General features: G+C 46.4%; 1 protein-coding gene across 2 annotated transcripts in view; it reads right to left on the reverse strand.

Moving 5' to 3' along the window:
* The window catches only part of COL4A4 (collagen type IV alpha 4 chain), a 130187-nt gene that overhangs the window by 9254 nt on the left and 103472 nt on the right, over positions 1 to 17461 (reverse strand). For both annotated transcript variants that reach the window (XR_014016454.1, XM_081241946.1), the window contains exons 39-45: positions 17235 to 17363; positions 17029 to 17142; positions 15645 to 15800; positions 13044 to 13151; positions 9121 to 9246; positions 2616 to 2732; positions 798 to 986 (exon numbers count right to left, since the gene is read on the reverse strand). Coding sequence is in view for 1 of the 2 variants with exons in the window: in XM_081241946.1 (XP_081098072.1) it covers positions 798 to 986; positions 2616 to 2732; positions 9121 to 9246; positions 13044 to 13151; positions 15645 to 15800; positions 17029 to 17142; positions 17235 to 17363 (939 nt within the window). In the remaining variant the exon portion in view is untranslated. The remainder of the gene's footprint in view (positions 1 to 797; positions 987 to 2615; positions 2733 to 9120; positions 9247 to 13043; positions 13152 to 15644; positions 15801 to 17028; positions 17143 to 17234; positions 17364 to 17461) is intronic.

Below are 17461 nucleotides of genomic sequence, written 5' to 3' on the forward strand. Positions count from 1 at the left end.
AGTAGTGCCAAGGATAACTTCCTGAATAAAGTTCTGATGTTGCTTAAGGGTACAAATTTGCAACTAGTAGATAAATAAGTCCTAGTGATCTAATGCACAGCGGAATGAACATAGACAGCAATGTTGTATCCTAATCATCAAATTTACTAAGGATTAGATCTTAATTATTCCCACCACAAAAAAGAAATGAGGGCTTCCCTGGTGGTGCAGTGGTTGAGAGTCCGCCTGCTGATGCAGGGGACGCGGGTTCGTGCCCCGGTCCGGGAAGATCCCACATGCCGCGGAGCAGCTGGGCCGCTGAGCCGGTGCGTCCGGAGCCGGTGCTCCGCAACGGGAGAGGCCACAGCAGTGAGAGGCCCACGTACCGCAAAAGAAAAAATAAATAAAAAATTGGCGTAGGTTGAGGAGTTGATGCTGGCTAATGCCACACCATGTAACCACCAGGGTACCATTTTACATCTAAACGCAGGAACCAACCATATCCTGATCAAATCATTCACACTGAGAAATAAAAATTGCACTTTATATCAGAGTTACCCTTAACTTATGGAGGAAGAATTATTTTTTTAACTCATAATAAGTAGTCAGATAATAATAACTATAGCCAGAATGAGCTTCTTTGGCACCTCTCAGGATCATAGGTTTAACAGAATTAGTTGAGAATTAGCATGGTAGTTGAAAAAGAAAAAAAATCCCATAGATGAGTGATCATTTAAGATGTTGATGAATCCATACAACTAACCCAAAAGTTTTGCTCTTAAGCCATGAACCTGCGTGACCACGTGCCAGCTACGTACCAAGGTCTTGATTGTGAGCTTTCTCCTGTCCTTCCAGGTATAACAGACTATACCCGGTCCAGAGCCTGGGCATGCCCACAGGGCAGCTGGGTTCTCCATCTGTCTGACTGTGGAGAACCAGGAGGAAGCCACTGAGGTATCCAGGGCCAAACCCTTTGGGCCCAGGATCCCCCACGGGCCCAGGAGGGCCTGGAGGAATAAAGAAACACAAATAAATAAAGGTCATTTAGCGAGTTCAGTTTAACAAGCATTCTTAGCACCACCCCTGTCTGCTGCTGTGCTAAGTACTCAGGGAGCAGAAAGAAATGTCCCCCTCACACAACTGCAATGTACACCAACAACTCATTCAGCAAGGACCTGTTCCAAGCAAATTCTAGCTGCTTGTCTTACATTAGCATAAAAACAGATGAAAATCCCCGGCCTCCTAGAGCTTACGTTTTACTCAAAGAAGAGAAATGACAATAAGCATAATCGAAAGGTAAATTGTGAAATACTTAATAAATGATAAGTGCTGAGAAGAAAAGAACTAGAATGACACACCCCACGTAGGATCTCCCAGACCCCTCCGACTAGACTGGGAGCCTGCTCTCTGAAAAGGTGAATCTCCAAGTTAGTCTTTCTTACACCTCCCAGACCTGTCCCACTGTTCTGCCATATCGTCAGTTCCATTCTAAGAAGGACAAGGGCTTGGAATCCATATGTTTGGCTTTGTAGCTCTTCTTTTATAAGGGAGGGAGGCGGAAGGAGGGCCGAATTCTAGAACTCTAAGTGGCTGGTGGGAAATGAACGGTTGTACAGAACGTGGGCAGAAGCCTCTCCTTTGGCATCTCTAAAGGGCTGACCCGTGGAAGAAGGCCCGTGGCTACTTCTAATTGCCGAAAGCAAAAGGTGAAGTTAGACTTTGAAATCAAGAGGTGTTTTAAAGAAGTGCTGTTTCTGGAAGACTGGCAGCTCTTCTCATCTATAAACCAGAGGTTACAAAGCGGTAGCTGTGGACTGCATCCTGCTCACGTGTTTTGTTTGACTTACCAAGATTTGATGAGTTAAGATTTCCAGCTAGAAAAGCAGAGTGGAGGGAACTTTGAACCTGCATTTCTACATGACAACGGTTTCTACAGAGCAGAAGCTGAGCTGCTGCTTTTGGTCTGCAGCTTCCGTTTTCTTGAAGGGCCCCGTCCTCAGCCCCTCTCCCACCCCTTCACCTGCTTCTCATCAGTAACCCGGTACTGCCACATAGATACTCTCCAAAGATGAGAGGGTACCTGGGAGTCTTTGGGCCCTAACATATTGCCTAGTGTGTTAGAGTTCAAATTTATATTCTGTAGAGTCTTATCTCTTCTCATCCAAGGCCCACTCTCAAATATTTTTCTTAAGGAACAGCCTTGTATTCTATATAAGTTGATTGATGGCTGTATGCTAAGATGAATGAACTCAGAAAACCAGAGGCCAAGTGATTCAGTCAGTTGTAGATGTGAGACCACCCCCGCTGTCCCTAAGATCTTCAGCACAGCCTCTCAGTGGCAGTCACACAGCCAATGCCGGGCTTACCTCGGGAAAGTGAACAGTGGAAATGGCAGAGCCTTTTAGGTTAATGTACAGTGTTTTGGGAAAATAATGGACACAGGGCCTTGACCTGTTTTTATGATGGTCGAGTATCAGTTACAGTGTGGAGGACACAGCCTGTTCTGTTCTTGTTGCTTTGTCTCCCTAAAGCCTGGCGAGTGGATATCTAAGGCAAATGCTTAAGAGGCCAGGGGATCTTGTAAACAGTCTCAGATCCACTGTGCAGGGAAAAGAAGAGAAACCGAAACTCCTTACCTGGTACTCCTGGGCAGCCCGCTTCTCCCATGTCACCTTTGTGTCCTGGAGGCCCAGAGGACCCTGGAAGGCCATCCTTGCCTCTCCTGCCATCCAGCCCAGGCTCTCCTTTGCACCCTGCAGGAAAGTTCACAATGGTGGTGATGACAACGATGTGACCCCCACTGGGCTAGCATTTTACTGCATGAATTCCTCGTGTCAGCCCTGGGCCTCCCATGTGGACCAACCTGCATTGGCTCATTTCATCCCTGCAGCTACCTGAAGTTGGGGTTATACTGTCTCCACTTGGCAGTGGGGGTAATTGAGGCTCTAAGAGATCAAGTAACTTGATCAATTAAGGCCAATGAATCATTAATGGGCAGAGTCAGGATCTGAAGCCAGAGCAGCGAGGTGTTGAGTGAGACATTTTCACATTTTCTTCATAGTCTTGTATATTTGACCTGGTTGGGTTTTTTTTTTTTGTTTTTTGTTGTTGTTGTTTTTAACACTGAACATATCTGGCTTTTGTAATTAAATATTTTCCTTAAGAATAACTTTTTGGAATCCTGAATGGAGGAATGAATAAAACTTAATAGCATTTAGTTGAGAGTCAGGTTAAATTTAAAGCAAGGGCAGCAATTTTTTTTTTTTTTTTTTTTTTTTTTTTGTGGTACACGGGCCTCTCACCGTTGTGGCCTCTCCCGTTGTGGAGCACAGGCTCCGGACGTGCAGGCTCAGCGGCCGTGGCTCACGGGCCCAGCCGCTCTGCGGCATGTGGGATCTTCCCAGACCGGGGCATGAACCCGTGTACCCGGCATCGACAGGCGGACTCTCAACCACTGCGCCACCAGGGAAGCCCAGGGCATCAATTTTTAAAAACAGCTCTTTGTTGAGGGTTACAAGGTGCTACCCCTTTATGTGAATGATCCAGTTCAGTCTTCACAGGAGCCACGTGACGAGGTGCTCCCACATGCCAGGCTACCAGTGGGGAGACAGAGGCTAAGAAAGGCCATGGTGCTGACCACGTGTAGTGAGGAAACAGGCCTGGCAGGCCGAGGGCAGAGGCTGCGCCATCCATCTCCAGACCCTGCTTGGTGACCAGGGCTCAGGCGTGTTCCCTGGGGCCTTGGCAGCCAGCCGTCACACTGAGACTCGAGCGGTTCCTTAAGTGTTTGGCTCCTTTTGGCCCAAGACATAAGTTCATTAGCCACAATCTCCTTTGGTCTGGGTAGCAGATTTGGTCCCTGCCTGCGGGGGACTTTGCAGCCCTTCCCCTAATTACCTGAATCAGTAGTCCCTCAAGGCTGCCGTTCTCTACCTCTATTCTCTCTCCCTCTCTCCCTTTCTCGATCATTCTTCTCTGTCCAATCCCTCTCTCTGCCACAAATTAGCCTAAAACCAACCATTAAGTCCAAGAGGGCTCACTTCAGTAGCTGCCCCTCTTTTCCACGCCGGGACGTGTTCTTCAAGGCAGCGGGGGCCACCCGAGGATGTGGCGCAGGGGCTGCCGTACTCAGGGGACCAGACGTCTCACTCGACTCCGCTCTCACACAGGCACCCTTAAAGCCATCTGAAGTGCACGCCCCCCAAACGTCACTGCCTTTACATTTTGTCCTAACATCACCTGCCCGAGCGGCCCCCACAAACCTCCTCTTTTCATCCCACATCCAGCAGCCACCGCCCCCCTACACCCGACGCTGGTCGCACTACTTTCAGTGTGGGTGTCGGGGGTGCTCCTGGCTTTCGGGGTGCTGTGATGTCACTCTGTCTCCTCTTGGATCATAAACAAGTTCTCTCGGAATGTCCTGCCGTGCCTGGACTACGTTCTTACATGGTCACCATTCAGTAAGTGAGAAAGGAAACCTCTCCTCCCCTGGAGGGGAGGGACGCCCTCCCCTAACTGGGCAGAAGCCTCTTCCTGGATGGCGCTACGGTATGTGAGTTGGTGCATCTCTTTCCACCAGCTTCAAAGAGAATATCCGTTATCTCGGAAGGAACCTAGGGCCGCACGGTGAGCTCAGAGCGCTCTTTTGTCTCCCACCCAACAAGGTGATTCCAACACGTGGCCACTGTGCGATCCTGGAAAGGGCTGCCCAGGGCTAATGAGACAGCGAAGCAATGCACACATCACAGACAAGGCAGCAGACATTCCTTCCCAAGTATGGACATGCGACAAGCTCACTGCCCCGTCTGGGAAAGAGTTCCCTGCCAGATGTTAACAATAGAGGCTTTGCTCCCTTTAGGGGAAGACAAAGGGAAATTGTCAGCAAATGACGTTTCTGAGAGCCAGGAAGGAAGGCTTTTGTTAACCCGAGTTGTGTGCCTGGAGCTTTCTACTTGGAACTTGTTTCACAGAACAGACCTACGTCTAAAAGCCCAGCAATGTCGGATGGAGTCCCTCCTCTGAGAGAGTCACGTGCTGACTAGAAGATAAACGCTCCCAACAGGACATGGGGACGTCCATTAGGCAGTGACAGTTCAAACCAGAATGGAAACCACTTCTGTGTTCATCACAGGAAGTCTCAGCCTTTGAGGGCCACCCAGGAAGGAAAAGTTGTAGATCAAAGAGATGTGTGGGGCTTCCCTGGTGGCGCAGTGGTTGAGAGTCCGCCTGCTGATGCAGAGGACACGGGTTCGTGCCCCGGTCCGGGAAGATCCCACATGCCGTGGAGCGGCTGGGCCCGTGAGCCATGGCCGCTGAGCCTGCGCGTCCGGAGCCTGTGCTCCACAACGGGAGAGGCCACAACAGTGAGAGGCCCGCGTACGGCAAAAAAAAAGAGATGTGTGAGTAGAAAAGCATTAGACCTTCTGCGATCGAGAGCTCTTAACAGACTCAAGTTTTACTTAGTGTGGCCATTACCCACTCATACTGGGTAGGAAAGAATCAGAACTTCGTTTTTCTCTATGTAGATTTCAGCGGCAGCCCTTGGATACAAAATCAGCTTAGCAATGAAAGGTTTTGAGGGAAAACAGGAAGAAAACCACAATGTCACTTTAAGTGGAGGTGGTACTTCTCAGGGGCAGCTGATCCTTCACAACCAAACTTGGGGTGGTCTTTACAGCCCCACACACCCTGCTGAAAGAGTCGCCTTCAGAAAAGGACAGATGACGCAAGTCCATCACGGCTGGGCCACTTTAAACCCTTAGAATATACCTGTCACTTTTCAGTAACTGGATAGCACGGCCAACGCGTCTAGGGTGGCCAGTGGGAGCAGACAGGGAGAGGGGAGCAAGGAATACACTGATGGCAAAGAGGGTTCTTTACAACAGGATCCGGGTTGGGGGCTGTATCAGAGAAGAGGGGGCCCTGTAGAAAGCAGTGGGTTGGGAGCGGGTACACAGCAGGGCCAAAAGGAGCTCCAGGGAAGCTGGACCACAGAGGAGTGCAGCCCACACTGTTAGATGGTTTGGGGAAAGTGGGTGATGCTTCCCGGGGAGGACTGTGTACTTTTTTTTTAACATAACAATCACATTCTGTGGCACAACGGTGGCCTCGGGGTGTCCCCACTGCCAGCAGGCAGGGTCAGTGACATCAGTAAGGAGAGGGCACGGGAAGCCAGAGACGGCCGTTCTGTGGCCACCTGTGGCTGGATAAGCCCAGCCGACCCCAAGTCAGGAGGAATTCGAGATGACAGGTGATCACACCTGGACCACAGACAGTCAGCCCTCTTTCAGAAGCTCACAATCTATGCAGAGAGAATCTTGTATGTGACCAAGACAACTACTAAGTTAAAGTGTGCAGAATTTGCCCATTTGATTTTTTTCTTTGTCACTTTCTTTGGTTATTTTCCAAAGCCACCACAGTGGGTGAACCCAACCACCTATCTGGTCTCGACTGATACTGGGGTGAAGCAATGGGTCTCAGCCCTGGCGGCCTGCCACAATCATCTGGGCAGCTTTCTCAAAACACTGATGCTCGGGGCCCTGTCTCCCTCTGAGTTTTGCTGGTCTGGGATGAGCCCTGGACATCATTACTTTTTCAAGCCCCTCCAGGTGACTTTAACCTAGAGCTAGGACTGAGTCACTCAAGAAGGCATCCCTCTTAGCTGACTCTTTTGAGGACAGCATTCATATAATAGAGTTAGGGTTTCTCCAACTTGAATGGATATACAAATATTCTGGGGATCTTGTTAAAATGCAGATTCTAATTAGGTGGGTCTGGGGGGTGGCATCAGTTGCTACTGGTCCTCAGACCCCACTTTGAGCAGCAAAGATGTAGCCGGTTCTCAGTTTCTGGATTATTAGGCCAACCTGCCCCAACTGTCCTCCTGCCATCTCCCTGCTGGACAATTCTGGTTCCTCAAAGTGCAATCTCTCCTTACAAGCTCTGCTCAAATGCCAGCTCCTGCTGGGGTCTTAGGAGTCCTGCAATCCTCCAGGCTGGAATTACCTCTCCCCATCCCGTTTTCCTAAAGCCTTTTGCTTGAAACTCCTTCAAAACACGAATTATAATTTCCTATTATTTAGAATTACTTATGATCTGCCAGCTATGTCTACCATGAGGCTGTGAGACCCACATCTCATTCACATCTGTCTTGCCCACAACACCTAGTACTGCATTTTATAAAGAGCAGAGGGGGACTTCCCTGGTGGCGCAGTGGTTAAGAATCCGCCTGCCAGTGCAGGGAGACATGGTTCGAGCCCTGGCCTGGGAAGACCCCACATGCCGTGGAGCAACTAAGCCCGTGCGCCACAACTGCTGAGCCTGTGCTCTAGAGCCCGCGAGCCACAAATACTGAGCCCACGAGCCACAACTACCGAAGCCCGTGTGGCTAGAGCCCGTGCTCCGCAACAAGAGGAGCCACTGCAATGAGAAGCCCATGCACCACAGGGAAGCGTAGCCCCCGCACTCTGCAACTAGAGAAAACCCGCGCGCAGCAATGAAGACCCAATGCAGCCAAAAATAAATTAATAAATTAAAAAAAAAGAGAGTAGAGGGGGTCTGGAAGTATTCTCAAATGAATTTGCAGAAACCCATTACAGGCCACATCTTCTACTTGAAAGTTAATTTTTTAAAGGGGGGATGAGACCAGCCCTCAATATTGCAGATATATACACAACAAGGCAGCTTGGTTTTAAAATAAGGTTGAGTGACGAGTTTATTGACTGACTAAGGGGTTGTTTTTTATTTTATTTTATTTTTTTTTGCGGTACGCGGGCCTCTCACCGTTGTGGCCTCTCCCGTCGCGGAGCACAGACTCCGGACGTGCAGGCTCAGCGGCCATGGCTCACGGGCCCAGCTGCTCCGCGGCATGTGGGATCTTCCTGGACCGGGGCACGAACCCACGTCCCCTGCATCGGCAGGCGGACTCCCAACCACTGCGCCACCAGGGAAGCCCTGACTAAGGGTTTATTCATGCAAAGAGTGCCCCCCCCCAAAAAAAAAAAAAAAAAAAAGTAACTACTCTCAACTCCCAGCGCCCATGGGCTGTTAAAGGAAGTTGCTCCCATCCACACTCAATTAACTGACTGCACAAACGCAGATGCAATGCAGCAAATACAAACAACAAAACCCCATACTAACATAAACAAGGCTCCAGAGCTGTTCTGGATGCTACCCAAGAACTACACAGACTCCAGCGGACCGGGACATCTCTTGGGTCCTTAGCTACTTGGGTTTGGGGAAACACAAGGAAAACAGGTGGTGCAAAATTCGGTTTTACTTCCAATTTCTTTGGCCCTGAACCAAAAGAAGCCAAAGCCACAGCTGGGCATTGGGAAAGCCAGGAAGAGGAATGGTTTCATGCCTCTTAGGCTAGTTTGCACATTTGTTTCTAGAATGTGGTATCTAGAATCACAGGCACTGCCACTGGTCTAAAAAGATAAGTTATCTCCAGATGACCAGCCTGAACTCTCTAATCTCTTTGTAAATTACCCAATGAGATGGGGATATATGAAGAGAAAATAAACCATTTGGAGGGCACCTTTTAAAGGAATGGTTTAGTCTAAATACTTACATACGAATCCTGCCACCCTGACAATGACTGAGCAATGCTCAGACCCGTTAGATGAACAACGCCATCTTTGCCATCATTTAACATGACCCTCCCCCTCTTCCCTTTTCCTCTTCCAAGTGATATACCTCCTTCTCCCTTCCTGTAGGCTGTTCTGCTCCACTGGGTCCCAATTCAATTGTTTTTAACTCAAGGTCAAATCAACACCTAATAATGACTACTCACAGAGCATCTACTCTGTGGTGCTAAGAGGTTTCAAAACCTCATGACTTAGGCCCGCGTACCGCCAAAACACACACACACACACAAAACCTCATGCCCAAAAGCTGCCCAAGAGTAAATGATTAAAGTAGGCGTTCCCCATCACAATAGAAGGGATATGTCGATCCTATTACTACATGATTAAACTTTTGGACAGATGTAGAGAAAATGTTTAAGGGGAAGGAGGTTTCCACTGCTTCATCCCCACTAGTTGTTTAGGCTCCACGCCAAAAAACTACGTAGCAAACACCCAGATTTTCGTTTCAGCAATCTATGCTGCCAGTACCGAACAATCAGTGTGAGGCTCATACCTGGTCCTGGGGGGCCTCTCATTCCGGGGAGCCCCATGGCTCCTTCTGGTCCTCTTGGGCCTGGTACCCCAGGAAGCCCTGGGATTCGGGGGCAAGCATCCACGTCTGCAGGGGGCCCAGGTTCACCTGAAATTAGAATCACCACCTGTGTGAGGGATTCAAATGCTTATGAACCAGGTCCTTCTGCCATCTCGAGCTGGATGACCTTCTGACACTACACTGAAATGTTATGGAGCGTGTTCAAGCGTCCAATGTCAGCTCCGTGAAGACGGGACTTTGTCTTGTTCACTGTGAAAACTTCTAGAATGCTTTTTGGTAATGACTGAAAGCCTGAATGAGTGAGTGAATGGGATCTCAGAGGAAGCAAAATAAGTATGAAATAGTGAAAATGGGCCGTGACAGCGATCATTTGGTGACCTTCACAGGATTCGCAATCTTTGGGCCATTTCTTACTAGGAGCTGGCCACAGGTGGCATGCGGAGAGGTCCTGGTGTGTTCCTCACACTCAGCTTAACATCACACTAATTCATCAGTCTACACTGCAGCCAGCTGGGTTTCCAGAGTGTCTGCTACTCAAGGGGACAATTTCAGGATTGCTAGAGGCACTGAGGCAGTGACTTTCAACCTTGAGTGCACGTTGCAATTATCCAGGCGAGTTATAAAAATACTGATTTCTGGGTCCCACTCCAGAAATACTGGTTTCATTGGTATAGCATGTGGCCCGGGCAGTGCCCTCAAGCTTGATTTTACAATAAACCCATCTGCAGAGCTTTTCAAACATACTGCTGCCAGCACCCCATCTAGATAATTAAAAAGGAATCTCTGGGGGGTGGAACCCGGGCATTACTAATTTTTTAAACTCTCCAGATGATTCCAATGTTAGCCAGGACTCAGAAGCACCACTGGAAAGCTGCAGTTCTGACGTTAGCATATCACAATCATCTGTCAGGCTTGTTAGAGCCCAGAGTTTCTGAGTCAGTAGGTCTGGGGGTGTGGGGCAACATTTTACATATCTAACATGTGCCCAGGTAAAGCTGATGGTGCTGACATGGGGAATCTCACTTAGAGAACCACTGCCCTAAAGGTTTAATTTTTTTTTTCTTCTTGGGCACATTCACAGCTCTAAAAACTGTTTTGTTTTGGTTTTTTGCTCAATCTTCATTCAGTCACCCTGCAAACATTCCACAAGGAAAAAGAAATAATAACACTAAGCCAAAATGATAACAGCTAACACTTACTGGATGCTTTATCATGCATCAGCCCTCGTGCTAAGTGCTTTATGATTGAATGTTCCCACCCAGCCTGTGTGTGTGTGTGCTGTCATTAGAAGGTTACAGGGAAGAAAACTCAGGCTCAGGTAAATAAGCAACATACCTAAGGTCACGAAGCTACTATGTGGCACAGTCTAGATAAAAATCCAAGACATCCTGGCTCCAAAACTGCCCTCTTCACCCACACCCCATAATGCCTTCCCTAAGAACTCTGAACACCTACGTGGTGAATTCTAAGAAATGCAACATATTGTAAAACACATCATTTATTAGTTATGGTCTTCTTAACATTCATACAAATGTGCAAAATAATTTTAAGAACAATGATAAAGCAGTGAGAAAATCCTAGAAAACCTGGCCACAATGACAACGCAGTCTACACGGTAGTTACTGTGCCTGTGGGAAAATGAACTTGAACCCTATAAGCTGTTTGGAATTTAAACTCCTCGAAAATATTGTATGAAACCACAAGTGCCACCAAGTTAGAGACCTTTTAACAGTACATACAGTTTAATGTAAAACTTGGCTTTTTTGCTCTGAGTGACTTGAGAGAGATGCATGTAGGTATTTCCTACTTTCCCTGGATAATCTGGTGCATTATGGTGGGAATTCACCAGTGAGGGTAGAGAGAGGAAGCAAGTAAGTGGAGGATGGGTGGGCATTTGGCTGGTGCTTCACATTTAGGATGTTGATGTTATATTCCAGTGAGTTTATATATACAGTCAAGAGAGACACTAAAAGGACTGAAGTGAAACTCATTAAATATACAATAGTAATTTTAAAATATAAACATTTAAAATAGCAGGATTTCTTAAAATTCTGATTTTGCATTTCTTTAGTTTTTGACAAACCAGAAGCTGAAAGAAAGGGGCCGAGGTATCTCTTGTAAGGACCCTAAAAATAATAAATGGTGTCTGTATTCAGGGCAACATTCCTTAGGGTTAGTAACAGAGGCCTGGAAAGAACAAATGTACACTTTCACGATTTTTCTTTTCTTCTTTTGAGAAACTTTTTATTCTCTTTAAAAATGCCAGACACTAAATCATAGGTTGCTTTCGCATTGTGGAGGACTGAGTGAACACTTCGTTGAAAAGCATAATGGCATTCTCATTTTAACACACAAAGAAACTTGCTCCTTGACAGTGGATTTTGGGTGTGATGGGAAAGGCTCGTCACAGCCCCTTACTGGTCCTTACTAGTAAGGACCCAGCTTTTCATGTTGTTGATTCTACTTATTTTAGGGACGTTCTCTGTATTTGTATTGTAGAATTTAGAAAGGAAACCTGCGTTGGTATGTACTGTAGCATTTCACAGAGAAAGCACTCATACTCTGTGCCTGAATTGAAATTCTATAAGCTGAGTCTCTACGCCGCCTTGACAACCTGTAATGAGGCTCAGCATTGGGGCACTCTAATATGAGGTTACCATATGTGTAACAAGGAAGCAAAGGCATTAAAACCTAATATAATTACAGCACCCCATCTAAAAAATGTAACAAAGCTGCACTCACACATACAGTGAAAAAGGGAAGTATGGAAATGACGGCAAATGAGATGTAGAGGAAATTATTCATCTTAGAGCAATGCTTACCTCTGGAACCTGGAGAGATCCAAAGCCCAAAAAATGAGGCCACACAACGATTTTCATATGGCAGAAAGAGATTATAAACGTGTGAATTAGGACAAAAGTGAAATGACAAGTAGAATGACAGCAACTTATTTACATAAAAAGTCCACATCAATGTTACTGACAAGAACATCTATGATTAATGGAGTTTTCATATCTAGAAAGACCTGGAGTGAAACTCCCTTGCACAATATAAAATACGAGTTGATTTCTTATGGCAAATATGCCCCAATTTAATGTATGTAGAAATTCCGTCCATTCGAAGGCTTCTGAAAATTCCATATTAATTTGCCAAATTTTCTAGATTATGCACAGAAAGGAAATAAGAGATGAATCATAGTATAAGTTCTTTGTCATGTTGTTCTGTGATCCATCATAAAGCAGTGCAGTTTACTTATTCTTTGGACTAGAGTGCTAATTTACGAGATTGCAAAATATTCTGAACTGACAACATACTGCCATAGTATTGATTTAGGATCTTCAAAGGTATTACTTCTGCCAATCTCAAATACATGTCTGTTTGCCCTTCCAACCCTTCCTTTGCTTATTTTGACTCTCTGATGAAAACCTGTTGTCTACAGAGCTTAAATCGAATAGCCTTTCATCTTCATAACAACTAATGTACTTTACAGGAAAAGTTTAATAAAACATCTAGGAGAATGGATAGGAGGGAATTTGGGGGCAGGTATTGAATATATAGTCTTCACATACAATAATCAAATCAGTCTTTCCCTCTTGTTTGAGGGAACACAGATTTATGGATATTTACCTTAGAAATAGTACATGTAAAAGCAACTCCTAACTTTCAAACTTACTTGCTCTGATAATAAATAAGTTTAACAAACCTGAGACTTTGTAGTGCAGCCTGAGATAAACATAATCTTTATCAGAAAGAGCTTAACTTATTAGAATTTGCTGGTAATTTCAGAATAATTACCTTCTGAAAGATGACCCTCATCATAAATATTTAAACAAAACACTGTATGTAGGCTGCTGGGTGGAGATGACTAGGCATTAGAAGCTTACCTGGAGGACCCGAGGGCCCCTGTCTGCCTGGAGGTCCAGGTAAACCCTTCTCTCCAGGTGGCCCAGGAGTTCCAGGTGGCCCCTGCAGCCCCGGGAATCCCATTGGTCCTAAAAGTAACATATAAAAAGGAGGGCACTAGAAGGAAGCAATATAAAGATAATGACAGCTCAATGGACTGAATTCAGAGGTTCACTCCAGCAAAATGCAGGGCAAATCCAGACTTAGAGTGCAGAATAGACCCCAACTTTCTTCTGCAAGGTCGAGAAGAGCTGCCTCTGTCTGAAGGAAACATAACTATCCATCAACTGGACTAAGGAAAATTGTTCCATGACCAAGACAAAACTAAATTAGAATGAAAAGCCCAGTCATCTTGAACTTTCTCTGGAGACAGTCAAAGGACCACACGGAAGGGAAAAATAAGGAAAGATGCTCCACTGTCTGGAGACCACCCGGCCCTGAGTTCCCACCCATTCTTCCTCACTCTCTGTTTCAGCCACACCAGCCACTCAGTGCCTCGCACATACTGTTCCTTCCCCCCATCCAGCAAGTGCCCTCACTCTGTAGTGTGCAGATCACACCAGGGAAGCCCTCCCTGGAATCCCAACCCAAGTCCACTTGCTTTTTGATAAGCACTTGGAGAAGTGTGCTCCACCACTCAGAGCTTTTACCTCAGTTAATACAGATGGATCCTGAAATGGGAACTTTTTCCCCGGTGAAACCCTATGTTTAATTTAATTAGTGGGGACTCTATTTTAATTCGTTCACCACTGTATTTCTATAGATTCTTAATAATTTATGGAATATGGGCTTCCCTGGTGGCGCAGTGGTTGAGAGTCCGCCTGCCGATGCGGGGGACGCGGGTTCGTGCCCCGGTCCGGGAAGATCCCACATGCCGCGGAGCCGCTGGGCCCGTGAGCCATGGCCACTGAGCCTGCGCGTCCGGAGCCTGTGCTCCGCAACGGGAGAGGCCACAACAGTCAGAGGCCCGTGTACAGCAAAAAAAAAAAAAAAAAAAATTTATGGAATAGATCAAGTATTTCTCACTGTGTAAGTCTAGCAAGGTAAACTGAGGAAATTCCCTCATCCTTTTAACAGTTAAGCACTCTTTGACCCTTATGCCCACTGGAATGGGAGTTAAGAAGCATCGTTAGTAGCTCCACCAATATTTCTAACTCTTTGTATATCCTTTTGTATGTTGCTGTTATTTATAAGGCTTGCTCTTTCCCTAATCCTGAAGTATATTTCCAGGTGAAGGCTCATTCTCTAGGGAAGCCACTGGGGAGGAGGAGTATCTTATTAGGAAGAGGAACAAGGTTGTATAGCCAAACCCCCTCCTCCTTCCTCTTGGTGAATAGAGTGCTAGACGCGTCTGTCCAATTCTGGGGTTTAATAACTGGAAGCCCAAATACCTGCAGATATACTCCACAATTTCTAAAACTGATTTTATTGCTAATAAAAGTGAAGAGGATTGCTGTGTACTATTGTATATGTTGTGCACTGCACAATCTCAGGGATGCCATCTGCATTCTAGTCATGGTGGCCTCATGGTGGTTTTTTGTTTTGTTTTGTTTTGTTTTGCAGTACGCAGGCCTCCCACTGTTGTGGCCTCTCCCGTTGCGGAGCACAGGCTCCGGACGCGCAGGCTCAGAGGCTGTGGCTCACGGGCCCAGCCGCTCAGTGGCATGTGGGATCTTGCCGGACCGGGGCACGAACCCGTGTCCCCTGCATCGGCAGGCGGACTCTCAACCACTGCACCACCAGGGAAGCCCATCGTTTGCTTCTCTGGTATCAAGCTTCCTTATTTATGACATAAGGGAGGTAAAATGGATAAGCTTTATTGGTCTCTTCTCAACAAAATATCCTATGAACCTCATAATTCTCTAAAATTCTCGTAACCAAGAACTAAGGTCTCCAACTATTAGCAGTTAGGTAAAAATTAGTTAAAATAAATATTTTAGCCTTAAATACTGGGGGAATTCAGTAATGGAGACTCTTGTGATTATAAAAAGACAAAGTCAGCAGTCTAAAAGGGAACTGTCCAATACAGAAGCCACTAAACACATGTGGCTATTGAACACTTGACATTGGCAAGTCCAAGTTGTGTTGTGCCATAAGTGTAAAATACAAAACAGATTTCAGAAAGGAGTGTCTTATTTGGGATAAGAACTAGGTTTGTACAACCAGACCTAGTTATCCCTTTGATAACTCATATCGATTTTATGTTAAAATAATATTTGAATATATTACGTTAAATAAAATAAAGTATGAAAATTTCTTTTGTTTCTTTTTACTCTGAAAATGTGGCTACTATATCTTTTAATTACATACGTAGCTTGCATTAAATTTCTATTGTTTAGTTCTTGTCTAGAAGATTATCAAGAATGTTATTAGGGGCTAAAGATGAACTTGTGTTTCTTCTTCTTACTTGTCCAACTATTACCCAAATTTTAGGACTCTGGGTAAGTCAGGACACTTTGGAAATGTAGTCACTATTTCCATAGGAAATGAGAAATACCCCATAGTGGTGCATACCCCAGACCCTTAAGGGCTAAATAATAAAAGTCATCCAGTACTACTTAAAGAACTACTTGCATTCATACCTTTCTGGCCATCTTTTCCATCACATCCTGGGAAGCCTTTGCGTCCTGGAGGGCCTGGTGGGCCTGGGGGACCTGGAGGCCCCGGCAGACCACAGTCACCTGGTTCACCTTTCATAAGTTCAACACTCCCAGGGGGCCCTGGAGGCCCGGGTATTCCTGACCACAGGGAGTAGGCAAAAAGATTCTTTCAGTCAAACGTGCATGCTGGCTGCCTGAGAGCTTCTTAAGGAAAGGAATTTAATGGCTTACAAAGCAAGGGATGCAAGGAATTAGAGTAAGTAAGTCAGTAGTATCAGAGGTGAAACAGTATGTCTAATGGAGCCCAAGCTGAGAAATGGTGTGAATAGTCTGTTAGTAACTGTTAAACAAAATGAGCTAAGCAAAGCCTTCCTTCCCTTCAGAGCCACTCCTTTTGGCAGTTATCAGTTTATGATTTTGTTTTGCATTGCCATCCTGCTGCTTTCACACGATGGATGGATGGATGGGTGGATGGATGGGTAAATGGATAGATGGGTAGATGAATGTACGGGTAGATGGATGGGTGGACAGAGAGAGAGATAATAGGCTTTTAAGAAAATCTGGCTGATGAAAAAGGAATATCCGCTCAATTAAATTTAAAATCCTATTTGAAAACCAGAGTCTACACATGGGAATTGAGCCCAAATTCAATTCCTACTTAGCTTCTAAACTTCTCAGCATATTTTTGAGCATTTTTATTTTTCTCAGTGTAAAAGAGAACTATATATTTTATCCTACCCCTACTAAAATTCTGAAGATGTTAAGGTTTCTGTCTCTCTGGAAGAGTTCTGTGAGCTAGCAGGAATGTGATCGCCTGCATTTGGCAAAAAATTGCACTGAGCCACACTCTTTTTCCAACCCCCTGACCATCTCTGATCCAGTCTTACTTTGTTAAATATTGACTGGCTAGAGTTTGTCCCAGTGAAGTGACGCGAGGAATAACATGTAATGTTAGCAGCACATGAGGAGACTGTTTCTGTGTGTGAGCCAGGCCTGGGTCCTGTCACCCTGGGCCAGAAGCAGTGCTCTCTGTGAGGACACTGAGACCCACGAGGAGGATGAGATGGCCTCCTGCTCGTCACTCGTGCACCCTCCTGCTCAGCGTCGAGCCGACAACGGGAAAGGCTTGCTCTGAGTCAGAGGTGGTCCGATGGAGTTGAAACAGAAGCGTGAGGGGCCTAGGCACCGGTCCTGGGTATGGTCCTGAGAACCCGCCACTGCCCACACTCCCCCTGTTTCCATCTGCCGAATCGATGGGGCTGCTAAGGCGTTTCTACTCGGCCATTCTCTGCTCCTCCATCCCCACAGAGCTGGCAGCATCTAAGGAAAGGAGCATCACCATCCTTTGCCATGATTCTTCTCATACCTCTTGGACCATCGGGGCCAGGAGGTCCCTGATCTCCAGGCAGACCCGGGTCCGGAATGTCACCCTCAAGAGCTCTTCCTGCGGCACCTGCAGGACCAGGCGGTCCAGGTCTCCCTGAGAAGGGACATGTTCAGTTGTTAGTCTCATTACATTTGGAAGGCTTGGATTTAGTCACTGAGAGAAGGGCAAAGCATGCTGCTTCTTACCTGGGGGACCTGGGGGACCTTTGTCTCCGAAAAGTCCTGGAGGAGAAATTCCTGGGCTCCCAGGGTCTCCTGTCTCGCCTTTTGGCCCGGGCATTCCCACTGGACCAGGTGGGCCCATTTTATGGGCACCTTAACGAGGAAAACAGCATTAGCACTGCATCTTCTCCTGGTGTGTCCCTGCTGTGGGGCCTGGAAAGGAACTGCTTCCAAACAGGCATGTGACAGGG

The sequence above is a fragment of the Mesoplodon bidens genome (genome assembly GCF_964165515.1).
Source record: "Mesoplodon bidens genome assembly, chromosome: 8".
Lineage (NCBI taxonomy): Eukaryota > Metazoa > Chordata > Mammalia > Artiodactyla > Ziphiidae > Mesoplodon > Mesoplodon bidens.